Source organism: Lissotriton helveticus, chromosome 3_1, assembly GCF_964261635.1.
Source record: "Lissotriton helveticus chromosome 3_1, aLisHel1.1, whole genome shotgun sequence".
NCBI classification, from domain to species: domain Eukaryota; kingdom Metazoa; phylum Chordata; class Amphibia; order Caudata; family Salamandridae; genus Lissotriton; species Lissotriton helveticus.
Genome location: NC_136061.1, coordinates 1906916457 through 1906931477, shown reverse-complemented (window position 1 = coordinate 1906931477; position 15021 = coordinate 1906916457). Strand labels below are relative to the sequence as shown.

At 45.5% G+C, this 15021-nt stretch overlaps 1 protein-coding gene across 1 annotated transcript in view; it reads left to right on the top strand.

The window, feature by feature from the left end:
• The window catches only part of TRPM5 (transient receptor potential cation channel subfamily M member 5), a 549888-nt gene that overhangs the window by 58410 nt on the left and 476457 nt on the right, over positions 1 to 15021 (top strand). Inside the window, exon 6 of the mRNA XM_078683456.1 lies at positions 14764 to 14955. Within this exon, the coding sequence (XP_078539582.1) occupies positions 14764 to 14955 (192 nt within the window). The remainder of the gene's footprint in view (positions 1 to 14763; positions 14956 to 15021) is intronic.

Sequence of the window (15021 nt, the reverse complement as noted above, 5' to 3'; positions counted from 1 at the left end):
TGCAGAGAGGTGTAATGAGGCCACGGTCCTTTTTACACCTCTCTGCAAGGCAGCCCCCTGGCGCGTTTGCAGAGGGGGAACTACTTACCCTTGCATACTGGGGGTACCTGGGGGCCAACTTGCCCACCAGGAACCTCCAGGATGCACCAGGGGGCTGTGTTGCAGAAAGGTGTTCTGAGGCCACGCCCCTTTTTACACCTCTCTGCAACGCAGCCCCCAGGCGCGTTTGCAGAGGGGGGACTAATTCTCCTTGCATATTGGGGGTCCCTGGCGGCCAACTAGCCCACCAGCAACCTCCAGCATGTGCCAGGGGGCTGCATTGCAGAGAGGTGTAATGATGCCACGCCCCCTTTTACAACACTCTGCAACGCAGCTCTGTGGCGCTTACTGGAGGTACCTGGTGGGCTAGTTGGCCCCCAGGAACCCCCAGTATTCAAGCAGAATTACTTCCCCCTCTGCAAACGCGCCAGGGGGCGCGTGTGCAGAGTGGTGCAGGGAGGGGGTGGGGCTTGAGGTGACGAATTGCACCACTCTACAAAGGCGCCCCCTGGCGCGTTTGCAGAGGGGGAAGTTATTCCCCTTGAATACTGGGGGTCCCCGGGGGCCAACTAGCCCACCAGGAACCTCCAGTATGCGCCGGGGGGCTGCCTTGCAGAGAGGTGTAAAAAGGGGAGTGGCCTCTTTACACGTCTCCTCAAGGCAGTCCCCTGGCGGGTTTGTAGAGGGGTAACTAATTCCCCTTGAATATTGGGGGTCCCCGGGGCCAACTAGCCAACCAGGAACCTCCAGTATGTGCCAGGGGGCTGCGTTGCAGAGAGGTGTAAAAAGGGGCGTGGCCTCTTTACACGTCTCTACAAGGCAGCCCCCCGGCACATACTGGAGGTTCCTGGTGAGCTACTTAGCCCCCAGGGACCCCAGTATTCAAGGGGAATTAGTTCCCCCTCTGCAAACGTGGCAGGGGGCGCGTTTGCAGAGTGGTGCCTTAATTGTTTTGGGGGGGATCGGCAGGGTGCGCGTACCCTAAGGTATCCCAGGATTTTTTTTAAAAAAAGAATTTTTTGGGGCCTTGGGGGTCCTTGTGGAACTCCCTGAGCAGGCCTAGGGGATCAGGAACCTCCAGTATGCGCCAGGGGGCTGCCTTGCAGAGAGGTGTAAAATGGGCGTGGCCTCTTTACACGTCTATGCAAGGCAGCCCCCTGGCGTGTTTGCAGAGGGGGAAGTAATTCCCCTTGAATACTGGGGGTCCCTGGGGGACAACTAGTCCACCAGGAACCTCCAGTATGCGACAGGGGGCTGCGTTGCAGAGAGGTGTAAAAAGGGGCGTGGCCTCTTTACACGTCACTTTCAATACAGAAGAATAACCTGCCCCAACTGATATCTGACTCTAACTAAGCCCATCGCCATATCAGTTGGGGCAGGTTATTCTTCTGTATTGAATTGTTCTCCTCTCCCCTGCCACCCTGCCCCATATTTGTTCTTTCAGGGGGCCCCTTGTTCTTACTGTGAATTTACACACAGAAAGATCATTTTCTGGACTAAGAGCTACTTTTGGACCAAATTTGGTGTAATTCCGTTAAGCGGTTTGGGCTGCTGGTGGGTCCAAAATCCCTATGAAAATTTGCATTGGGGAAACCCCCACTTTTTCCAGGTCCCCACTTGAAAAATCACCCCGAAACTTTCAACACAGCAGCTGACCCGACTGTCATACTAATTTTGAAAAATTTGTGAAGATTCATCAAATGGCACTAAAGTTATTGGCAACACAAAAACGCTTTTCTATGGAAACTAGGTCCCACCTATAACTACCCACTGGCAACCGCCAATAGGTTTTATATATATAGGAGCACACTGCCTCACATCCCAGCAGAGTTCGCCCCTTTACAATGCAGTACACAGTTCATGCTTACTTCAATATTAGCTGGAGATTTTCACCAAAGTTGGTGCTGACATTGCTGTATATCTCTAGACACGTGTTCTGGGTTAAGCCTATCATTAATAGGGAGCTGCAGTATTAGAGAGCAAAGAATCATCTGCGGTTGCTGGAAATGCTGCCAAGTTTCTCTCAGGTCATAGTACCACTCACAGGCACACAGGTGTATCTCCAAAGCTAGTCAGCTTGCTGATTCAAGAGAACCTTTTAAACAGAATGGGGGTTGGTAGCACACAGCCCCACATCTCATCATAGTTCGGCCCTTAACAAATCTAGGGCCAGATGTAGGTAATCCCGAAATACCGAGTCCTTAATAGCGAATTTTACCAATTCGTTATTAAGAACTCGGTATTTCAGATGTATGTAATGAATCGGTAAAATTTACCAATTCGGTAATAATCGTTAAAAAATAGCGATTCGGAATGAATCGGTAAAAAAAATACCGATTCCCCAATACCGAATGGTTATCACCGAATCCTTAATACTGATTCGGTAATTAGCGATTCGGTAATTTAAAAAATCGATAATTGTCATATCACCCAATCGTGTGCATCCTCATTACCTCCCAAACAGGAAGTGGCCACACCCATGCAGGTGCACTGAACCTGGAGCTGATTGTGAGGCAGGCAGCTGAGCAGATAAGCCAGGGACAACTGAAATGAATTTTTGAGAGAAAACTGTGCAAAATGGACAACCAGGAGAGGGAGAAGGAGGGAAATGAATGAAAAAGGAAGCACAAATTCAGTGAGAGGGAGCTGGAGGTCCTAATTGAGGATGTTACCAAGGACCACGACAAATTGTTTGGCAAACAGTCCCTGCCTGAGTCACAGAAAAGGCATATTTGGCTTACAATTCAAGAAAAAATAAATGCCATTGGAGTCACCCAGCGCTCCATTGGGGACCTTAAAAAAAGATGGTATGATCTGAGGAAGTCTGCTAAGGTGAGGCTGGCTGAGAGGCAGAAGCAAGCCAACCACACAGGTGGAGGGAGAAACACAGCACCTGCACCACTGCCCTGGATCTCCTGGTCGAGTCCACCCTCCAGCCGGAGAGTGTGAGTGGGATTGGGAATGCAGACACCTCAGCCAGAGCTGCCAATAAGATGCATTCACAGCATGTTTTGCACCCCACTCCCTACCCCCATTACCTAAAGAGGAATAGGGACTCCCACTCCAGTACATGTTTTACTTAAAACCTGCAATGCATTATGGGAGATGTAGTCAGAAGTAACACATGTCAGAACAGCCAGTCCACTGAACCCAAAGCCATGTGACACCAATTAGCAAGCAGAGGATAGTCAGTGTGATTGGCAGGCATGACATTTATTACAATGCAAATGCTGCCAGATAAGTGAGCAAATGTACATTATGTCTTCACTGGCGAGCCATCTCGCAGGGCAGCAGAGGGGAGCAAAGGAAAGGTACCCAGGACAGAGAGGACTCAACAGGAGGAGGTCCAGTCGCCTGCAGGGCACACCACCCCACCACCACCACTGCCACCATCACCATCACCACCACAACCACCATCACCATCACCATCACCACCACCACCATTAACGCCACCAGCACCGAGAGGCAGGAGGCATGCAGTGGCCACCCTCCAGCAGATGGAGGTGTCTGAGGAGGACAGCACAGGAGGACAACAGTCCACGGTGGCTGAGGATGCCAACGGGGCAGGCTCACAGTCCCCCACAGAGCATGCCCACACACGTTCCAGATGCCACAGGGCAAGGGAAGCCAGTCCTCCTTCTCAGGGTGAAGATGAGAGTGTGTTTGCTGGCCTTGAGGGGAATATGTTGAAGTTGAAGGTCCAGCACCTGCAAGGAAAGGCCATTAGGTCAGTGCAGCGGCAGTTGGGACAGATGAATGGCTACATGCAGCGTATAGAGAGGGGCATCTGTTCCAAGAACACTACTGTGGCTGAGGGCAGGAGGGACGTGTCCGAGGCAGTGAGGCTGCTGTGCAGCGAATTAGATGAGGACCGTTTGTCAAGGCACAGGGAGAGGCAGAAACTTGACAATTACACCAAGGCGGTGAACCGCCTCTCCACTGCCACCTCTCTGCTCTGCAGGCGCTCGGTGGCCATGCAGGAGGAGATGGTCCACTGCAGCCGTGATGTGGCAAGGGGGCTGGTCACAGTGACCATTGCACTAGAAGTGATACAAACTGACAAGGTAGCCACTGCAGGTGATGTGGGTGACAGTGAAGAGGCTACTAGCCATAGTATCATCACGCTCCCTCCCACAGAGTCAAGGAGGCACAGTGAACGCCACAGCGCTGCCACAGGACAGGCTGGCAGTGAGGATAGTGGGGCCAAGGAGTACAGCAGGGCAGCAGGTGGGCACAGGAAGTAGAGCCAGCCATATCATGGTTTTACTCAAGTGGGTGATGTAACGCATTTTTTGTATGGACACTGCATTTGATTTAGGCTTAACATGTGACGCACTTCAATTTGTGGTGCTGTGCTATGATCATTAAACTCCATCACTCACATACAGTAACTGGCTATGTCTCCTTACTTACTCAGAAATAGTTGCTTGTGATCTCAGCCCGTCTGTGTCTTCCATCTGGTGCTTCTGCCACACCTGCTGCACTGTGCTCTGGTTGTGTACAGTCCTCACCCTCGTCCTCAAAGTCAGTTATTGCCACTGCTGTTCCTTTCTTTGTGTCAAGGTTATGCAACATTGCACATGTTGCTATTATTTTGCATCAGATAATGGGGCGGTACTGATGTGCACCTCCACTTTTGTGGAGGCAACAGAACCTGCTTTTCAGTAGTCCAAAGGTGCGCTCCACAATGTTGCGCATGCTTTTATTTACCACATTGTATCTTTTCTCACTTGGGGTTGAGGGGTTGAGGTAAGTGCGGTCACCTAAATGGGAAAGGAAGTGCCATTAATTGTAGTCACCAATACGTTCATCCAATGTATACATCAGGGTGTGTCACATTGATTTACCTAGCAGGTATCTTTCTCTAAATTCACTACCTGCCAGACGTGTGTAGATCCCACTGTTCCTGAATATGTAGGAGTCATGGGTACTCCCTGGAAATTTGGCCACGATTTCAGTGATGATGTTGTCTGCTTCACATATCACCTGCACATTGATGGAATGCATGGATTTGCGGTTGCGGTATATGTATTCTGTAGCAGCAGGTGGGCAGATTGGTATGTGGGTCCCATCTATGCACCCTATTACATGTGGGAACTGTGCCTTTTGGTAGAAATCCAGATTTGTCTTCTGCAGTTCCGCCTGTGTGCTGGGAAAGTGTATGTAGTGACACATTCTCTGCATCATGGCATCCAAGAAGGAGTGGAAGAAACGGGACAGGCAACTCTGTGACACCCCACCTGCCACAGCTATCACACCCTGGTAACTTCCTGATGCAAGTAGGTGCAGGCTACAGAGCATCTGCACTTGTGTTGGTATGGCGTGCGCCCTTGGTGTCTGATGCTCCAGGAATGGGTGCATGATCATATCAGGTCTAGGAGAGTTTGTGGGTGTAGTGTGACCTCTCATGTATTTCTGCCTCAGTCATTTGGAACAGTGTGACACGCAGTCTGTACACACACTCCTGCCGTCTCCAGACCCTCAGTCCTGCTGCTCGCAAACATAGCCTCCTTGCTATGACGTAGAGGGCCGCCATTGTGTTCACAATGTTGCATTTTGGGGCAGTTTATATGCAGTGCACCTGATTACCACCTGCTTTGAGTCAGTGGTAATTACCGATTCTTAAATACCAATTTTTGGCAAATTCGATAGTACCGAATTCTGGTACATCGCATTTGCGATTAATTACCGATTTCTTATTCCAATCGGTAAATAAGGAATCGGTAACTGGTTTCTCTTATTTTTACTGATTCCTTATTACCGATGGCGTTCGGTAATACCTACATCGCACATGGGTAAATACTGGTCGATAACGCTGAAATGTAACTTATTTTGGCTTTACCAACCGGTATTTAGCCACCTACATCTGGCCCTATGTTACTTGCTATAACTATAACTGGTGAATTATCCCTTGTCTTTTTACTGAATGTACCCTGAGAAATCCAAAGGTTAAAACAGTTAGGTGAATGTCAGTGACAACATTAATGTTTTGAACTACAGAAATTCACCAGTTAAAGTTAGCAGAGCTAACTATAACTTACAACCCTGCCATGCACTGCTTATGACCTCACATATTACATCGCTCATGACATGTTCTATGACATAATTAGTGAAATCACTGATGACATCTCAAATGACATCATTGATGACATTGTGGCAAATATTGACATTTTGTTTTCAATTTGATCCCGGGGGAACGGCGTCCCACCCATGGGACCTAGTGGGATCAGGGTACCCCTACCCCACCACCTTATATTTTTATTTTTATCAAACATCAGGACAGGGGAATAAGTCCTCGAGTCCTGTAATGGCTGCAATCAACATTTGTCTGTTGTTGCTGTCAGCCCATCCAAGCACTCGCTTGCACAGGAGTTTGACTCCCGTGGAAGCAAATAAAGATCCATTGGCCAATCAGAGCACTCTATTTTCAAAGTTGTTCTCCCGCGAGAGTCAATGTAGGCTCTTGCAGACCCAAACGTCCAGATATACAAATATTGTTAACCTTTAGTTTCTAAAAAAACGACTAAACGATTTATACCAAATCACAAAAAGCATAGTCTGCTGACTAAGATCTGACTTCATTCCCAATTTCTGTTCAGCAGTCTTTGCTGCAGCCCTGCCTAAAGAAGTCTATGGAAAATGCATGGGGATTGAGCGTTTTGGGACCCCTTCAATATCTGCCCTTGCTTGATCGATTATCCTGAAACTTTCCATGCACAAAAAGTAGCACCTTTTATGAAAGTTTTGTGGAGATTTGTCAAATGGGGCCAAAGTTATTAGCAACACAAAAAACACTTTTCCTACGGAACTGACCTAACTATAACTACCCAGTGGCACAAACATACATTAAGCAATGTTATGGTTACGTAATTTAACCCCTTCTGTGCTCATGATGAAATGGTTCCGTCATGAGCCCAAGTGCAAGTGTGCTTATGATGGAACGATTTGGGCAGTAGCCCCAAATCTGCCACCTGGGTGGGGGCAGAAAGCTCCCTAGATGCCAAGAATTTTTTTTATTGTCCATGGGTTTGGCTGCCCAAAATGGGCATGCCAATGATTCCCCCCCTACCCTCCAAAAGAAGACAAAAGACTTTTAGCCCTCCCAGAGGCAGATGGGGCAATAGGGAAGAAAGCCCACTAGGCACCAGGGATTTTTAAGTTCCCCTCCCAAAAAATGCCACAATCTTTCTGCCACCCCCCAGGAGGCAAATGGGGACAGTAATATGGATGGGTGGAATGTTATGGATCCACGCAGGTTCCAGAACTTTCCACCACAGAAATGTGAGGAAAACATGTATTTTGTTTGACAAAGTTTGAGGTATGCAAGGGATTCTGGGTAACATAACGTGGTGCAAGCTAGACAAGTGACCCCATCCTAGATTCCCCTGGGTGTCTAGTTTAAAAAAATGTTTACTAGGTTTTTTAGGTGCCGACAGAGCTAGGGTTCAAAACCTACAGCTAGGCACTTTGCAAAAAAAAGTGTCAGTTTTCACTGTAAAAACTGGGTGTGTCCACGTTGCGTTTTGAGCCGTTTCCTGTCGTGGACACTATGTCTATCCACACAAGTGAGGTGCCATTTTTATCTGAAGACTTTGGGCGATGTGGGGTGGGTGGAGTTTTGTGGATCCATGCAGATTCCAGAACTTTCCATCACAGAAATGTGAGGAAATTTTTTTTTTTACAAAGTTTGAGGTTTGCTATGGATTTTGGGTAACAACCTGGTGAGAGAAATGTATAGGTTTGCTAGGTTTCCTTAGGTGCCGGCAGAGCTAGGGTTCAAAATCTACAGCTAGGCACGTTGCAAAAAAGGGTCAGTTTTCACTTTAAAAATATGAAGTGTCCACGTTGTGTTTTGGGCCATTTCCTTTTGTGGGCACTAGGCCTACCCACACAAGTGAGGTACCATTTTTATCGGGAGACGTAAGGAAATACAGAATTGTAGAGCAACTGTTATTACCTATTGATTTTTGATGCATTTCTGCCTTCCAAATGTAAGACAATGTGTAAAAAAGAAGTCACTTTGAAAAAAAGTCCTTAAATTCACACCCTAGTGTGGGTACCTACAGTTTCAGGGATGTGCAAATAGCTACTGTTTATAAACTCTATGGGGCATATTATCAAGAAAGGGAGTTACATTATCGCCGCTTTTGTCGGCAGGAAACTGCCGATAAAGCGGCGATAATGGGCTTGATAATATGCTCTATGAGTTCCAATTGAAGCCCATGTTAGATGTGAAAACATCTGACATGGGCTTTGATTGGAATTCATAGAGCATATTATCAAGCCCATTATCGCCGCTTTATCGGCAGTTTCCTGCCGATAAAAGCGGCGATAATGTAACTCTCTTTCTTGATAATATGCCCCTATATTTTGTTCCCATTTTAGAAATATATGGGCGTCTTTCATACCTGTTTATATTTCCCAAATGAATTGCTATATACCCGGTACACAATAAAAAACCATTGCAAGACACTGCTCTTTTATGGCTCTGGGTTTGACGGGTTCTTGGTGCATCTACAAGTCCTATATATCCCCACAATCAGACGGGTCCAGCAAATGTAACAGTATATTGCTTTAAAAAATCTGTCATACTTAGAAGAAGTTACAGGTGAAAACGTTGGCACAAATGGGTGTTTTTTCCAACTAATTTTCAATTTTTCCTATTTTCAACTGTTAGTTTCTATAACAAACCCTTAAAGGATCTACACAACTGATCCGCTGCTGAATTCAGAATTCTGCCTACTTTTCTGAAATGTAAAGCTGTCCAGGATCCATTATTGCTTTCATACCCAGTCAGTCAAAATACTTTATTCGGTTCATAACAAAAACCATAAAAGTATACTAAACATTTTATGTCAAGACCAGAATTAGCTAAAAATTTAAAAATACAATTGAGAAACTGCAAACTAGTAATATATACAGTACAGATTGTCATTTCAAATAAAAACATCCTTTAAAACCTTTAAAACCATTTAAATAAAAAAGAGAATACTCAGTCACAGTTCATTTCATCAAATATCGTTATAATAACTAATTCCATTCAATTTTTTTCTTTAATCTTACAGCCACGGTAAGGAAATTGGCTATATTGAAAATCTCCCACACATTAGAAAGTAGCTGCAAGTAAAGGAGGGCCGGTTTAACCTGCGTAAAACCCTTATCTTTAATAAGTGGGATGATGAAGCGTTTACGAATGGGGTAAAAATGGTCACAGAAGAAAATAAATTGCGCAGTGTCCTTTATGGAAAAGCCATTGCATGAACAGATCCCCAAATCTTCCTCCCTTGTCCACCCAGGAGAATCAGTAAAAAGGAGATGAAATTTATTCAACCTGAATCTCGTCAGTAAAAAACGATGATTCACATTATTTATGATTTTAAGGTATGGCTCAATTGTTCCTGAAGTTTTTAATAGCTGTTGAGCCCTTACTGTCAGTTTACCCAGCTCTTTATCCTCTCTGGCCGAACACGCCACAAACTTATAGGAGTCCTTGACCCACTTAATATCCCCCTTCACTAGCTTATCAGGCGAGTTAAACAGTTCAGGTCGGCCCAGTTTGACAGCTAATTTGTGGACATAACTCAGCCAAGGGATACGATGGCCATAATCGAGTGCTAGGCAATCTATGAGTATTTCTTGGTTCAGCTCCAGCTCGGGGTTCAGCCAGGTGGAAATCCATTTTAAGAGAGGAGCTATGGCTATTTGGTCTTCCAGGAAACCTACCCCACACTCCTGGTGAACTATGTAGCCAGATGTGGATTGGGGGACAGACAGAATAGTTTTCAGAAACTTGTCCTCCGCAACTTGAATGGCCTTTACATTCTTAAAACCCCAGAGCTTCGCCCCATACATAGCAAGCGAGATGCATTTGGCGTCGCATATTTTTAACAAAACTTGCAACAGTTTAACACCCAGTTTTCGGGCAAAGCCCAGAACAGCCAAGATGGATCTAGCAAAAACATTACGTTTAGCTACTATCTGGGGTAACCATGTGCACTTATCATCAAAGATGACGCCTAAGTATGGAAAAGTGGATACCCTGGACAGGACATTCCCTTCACAATGCAAGGTTTTTACCCCTTTCACTTTAGTGCCCACCATCATAACATGAGATTTCGAAAAATTGACACTGAGATCTAACGCTTTCATAAAAACAGAACATGAATTTAAAAGGCTTTGCAACCCTACTGCTGTGCGTGCTAGAAGAGCGGCATCATCCGCATAAAACAATGCCGGGATGGATCGCTTGCCTACCCTTGGTATGTCCTTGCAGGCCTCTGTTAAAACAGTGCCTAAGTCATTAATGTATAAGGTGAAGAGCAGGGGGGGCAAAATGCACCCCTGCCTGACACCATTGGCAATACAAATCTTCCCTGTACAATTACCCTTGCGGTCGTATCTTACTGTGGCAGATAGGTCCCTATAGAGGTCAGCAAGGAAGTACACAATATTTTTATCCACGCCTAAATGGAGAAGCATCATCCATAATTTGGACCTATTCACACGGTCAAAGGCAGAGGAAAGGTCCATAAAGGCTAAATATAGGGTACCCATTTTGGCGATTGTGTACTTTCCAATTAATAATTGGAGGTTGAGACTTTGATCGATTGTGCCTCGCCCTTTCCTGAACCCGAATTGCAGACCCAAAAGGGTATTTGTGTCTGCCAGCCACCCTGTAAGTTTACCTAAAACCACCCGACCAAGGAATTTGACAGCAGAATCAATAAGGGAAATGGGGCGGTAGCAGCTGGGTTCCCCTCTATTTCCCTTTTTAAAAATGGGCACTATAACAGATTCAGACCAGGTTCCCGGCAAACCTGATTTGCACACCCTATTAAAAACATTACATAAAACCTTTGACCATGTCTTGACATCCGATTTAAAGAGGTCGGCTGGGACGCCATCAGGTCCGAGAGCCTTGTTACTTGTCATCTTACCGATGGCCTCTGCCACCTCTGTCTCAGATACCGATATGGGATCCTGCAAGGGTAGGGATATAACCACCCCTCCAAAGTCATACCCTTTGTAGACTGTTTTAAAATGGGAACACCACACCTGTTCCTGTATGCCACAATCTAGTTGGCCATTACAGGTGTCATCAAAAAAAGGTTTATTGACCACTGCCCAGAATTTGGAGCTATTTTTGAGAACATCAATAGATGTTAGCTCTTCCCATGCCTCGCCTCTGATTTCTCGCCTTCTATTTTCCAGGGCAACTTTGTAGGCTTTCCTTAAAGCCTCCACAATGGGCTTATCCACTGGATTATATTTCAGGGCCTCCATCAGTCTTCGATGTGCTAGCGAGCAATTATGATCAAACCAACCCGCCCCGGCAAAATCGTTCACCTTGCCAGGCCGTTTGAGATCATCCGCAACCTGGGAACAAATTTTAATGTATGCCTCTAGGACCTCCTTGTACCCAGCTTGCATGTTCATGCAGATGTGCATCTCTGTTCCAATCTTAGTTAATAGGTTGGTTTTTAAATCTCCAGGTACTACTCCACACCATCTGATTCTACGGGCCTGATCTACCGGCCGGATATCTAATTTATCCGTCCTCCCGTTATCGACCAGGTCCGCCATGATCAAGACCACTGGGTTATGGTCGCTAAATACAGACCAGATAGCTGAATAGCCACAAACCTTTGCACCCAGCATAGAACTAATAAAAATGTAATCAATGTTTGATGGTGTTCCGTTCCCTTTGAAAGTAGGTACAGCCTCCTTCCACATACAGGGGAGTATTAATCCATTATCGGCCATTAAAGCTTCCAGAAATTCTCCTTGAGCAGAATGCTCAAAATGGATATCTCCCCGATCCATGGGGCCTAAACAATCCATAACCTGACATTCTCAGGGCAGTCGTGAATATTAAAATCTCCTAAAACAATGACCGCACAGGAGTCTGTGTGGGCTTCTCTATAGTTTTTGAGGAAATGTTTTAAATTAACAAGATGTTCTATAGTAGTGGCTCTGTCAAATGAGTTATAAAAATTAATAAACAAAACAGTGCCCAAGGGATCGTACGTGCCATTTTGAATTCTTTGAATAAACAGCCTCCCAAACCAGTCAAATTATTTACGTGATGTAGCGCCATATTGCGCAGTGACGGCCAATGTTCTTCCACACCACTCTGTAGAGGGGGGACGTTTGTCAAAATGACAGTATATGGAGTTGCCTCGGGGGGGAAGATTTATCCTATCTGTTGTAGACTGATGTACATGAATCTCCCGACCCGGTACCTCAGTTATATCAACCCGGGAACCCTCCCTTGATCTTACATTAGGAGGTGGATTCAGCTTACCGACTAGGTTCAGCGTGGGAGCCACCGATGTTACAACGCCCCCGCGTCAGTCACTGTAGGGATCTGCGTGGGCTCAGCCCCCATAGGCCCAGACGGGGCAATAGGTTTGCCAGGGCCTCCACTCTGGCGGTTACCTGCAGGGGAAAACAACTGATGTTCAATCTTGTCCAGCCTGGAGTTTATTTTGGAGAGTTTACAGGAGATGGGTCTCAATAATTCTAATAACTTCTCCTCGATTTTTAAGACAATTCGTTCCTCTAGGTTAAACAACATCTGCTCTGTTTCTACCTGAGAGCTAATGTCCAACAAACTGTGTGCGTTTGAGCCATCTGCATCACGTGCACGCCCCTTCTTTCCCCGTGAACCACCCCCCTTTTTAGACACTTTACTAGCCTGTTGTAAAGTGGTCGGGATACTGCCCGCTTTCCTCTTAACTGAGGTTACGTTTACCATGGTTTCTCCTATATTCGCTTTACTCATGCGTTGTTGGAGAGTCCATATTTTAGGGGGGGGGGAGTAAGGGGTGTGTCCCCTTCTTCAGAAAGGTCTACTTCAGGTGGCTCCAGTGAGGGCATTGCTGGGCCCTGAGGTGATAATACAACCACCTGGGCCTCTCTATTGGCCACGGATACATCTGGCTCTAACAACGCCACTGGGCCAATAGCAGGAACACCGATGGAGGAACGGCGATGTTCCAGAGAAAGGCGTCTTTGAGTTAACTCGATTTCCCGGCATAAAACAGACTCTGCTCTTATCAGGAAGGAATCAAGAGTCCCCACTACCCGTAAGCTCCCCGCCCCTTTATCACTGCTTTTACTCATAGTCACCGGTAGCTGCCAACAAATAAATAGCAAAGGATAAGACACAATGGTCGGTGTATATGCACCGCCTGGGCTACAAATGACAGTCACCAACCACTTTCCAATGTCACTGATCGATGGCAAGGAGACTGATGTCCAAATGAAGGGGATGTCGCCCTGCCCTGCCTTTTCCTGGTGCTGCGGGAGGGCCGCTGTGAATTTATGTGCCTCCCGGCCTCCTGGCGCTGCTGCTGATGATCCAGTCCGAGCGCGCCCCGTGGACTCTGGATATTGTAGTCCCAGCGCGCTCAGAGAGCAGCAGTCCCCCTCGATCAAGCTGGCAATGTCCTGGGGCTTTGGTAGTGTAAAGGGCAAGGCAAGTGGCAGCAACGAGGGTCAAAAACAACGGTGGGTTAATGGCGCGTCCCGCTTTCATACTCATTTGTACCATTAACTGGAAGGAGGCTGAAAGCACAAAAATTAGCAAAAATTGGCTATGTCCCAGTAAAATGCCAAAACTGTGTAAAAATATATCAGACTCTGAAAGCTGAGAAGGTGGTGATTTCAGCACCACAAACCCTTTGTTGATAACATTTGCAGGGAAAAAACAGATGCTTTTATCTGCAGCACTTTTTTCCCCCCAAAAACAAAATGTTGCTGTATTTTGGCTTATTTCTGGGTTCAGGGGAATCAATAAGCCCTGGGAACCTTTAAAATCCCCATGATGTTGGAAGAAAAGGATGCAAATGTGGCATGGATACCTTATGTGGTCAAAAATCTACGGGGGCCTAAGCGTGAACTACCCCAAATAGCAAAAAAAGGTTTAGCACAAGGGGAGGAATGCCTAGGAGGGAAAGGGTTAAATAAATTCAAACTTCTTTTCAATAGATTTTGACTGCAAAGCTTTATATTTTCAGTGTTGAAGATAACCATAACTGGTGAGTATTCATAGACATTAGGTGTGCTTCATGTGACCTAACCTTAATGTTCTCTGATACAAGTTTGGAGTTATTCTTTGTGAATTAAGCTACGAATCTCAAAATAATTATAATAAATTTGAAAATCAACTGTTTTTATCTGATTTTATGATAATGGTCCACCATTATTTTTATACTGTAATGATTGTAGATATATGACTGTACAGTTAATTTGTTATTTATTTTTCTTCATTTGGCTATGATGATTGTAACGATGCACTTTTATGGTCCTAGTTGGCCGAAATAAAGTTACTGACTGACTGACTGAAATTTGAGAATCAGAATATGTGTTTTATCACATGTCTGAGCACTTTATACCCATCTGGCATGCATCTTTATGTTAAATGAATGTATAAACAATTGATTATTTAATTAATTAAATATCAAGTTGTCTTTGCAAACCCTTTCACAAATGTTTGCAGTGTGCTAAGAATTGCTGTGTGTTGTACCTTCGCTTTTTATTGTACATGTCTGTGATGATGAAAAAACATGTTAACTATTAATTTGTACACTTTTAAAATGTGTAAGGTTCAACAAGTACATACAGGAGAAGCCAACATGACTAAACAAGGGGAAAAGCTTGATTTACCTTTTAGGTATGATTAACATTCATTAGCTTTGCTCCTTTTCCTTATTCTTACAGCGCATCTATAAGGGCTTGGAAAACTCAGCTCCGTTGCTGATCGTGGAAGGGTCAGGCGGCACAGCGGACATTCTAGCAGCCCTGATGAATGAATCTCACCTCGCTCTCCCAGACGTCGTTGAAAAACAGTTGAAGGAAAAGTTCCCAAAGGAAAGCTTTTTCTGGGACGACATTCTCAGGTGGACTGCAATAGTAAGATATTTCTGGGATCGTATTAATTACAAGCTGGTCAAGCCAAATGTTCTGCTGATTTTAATT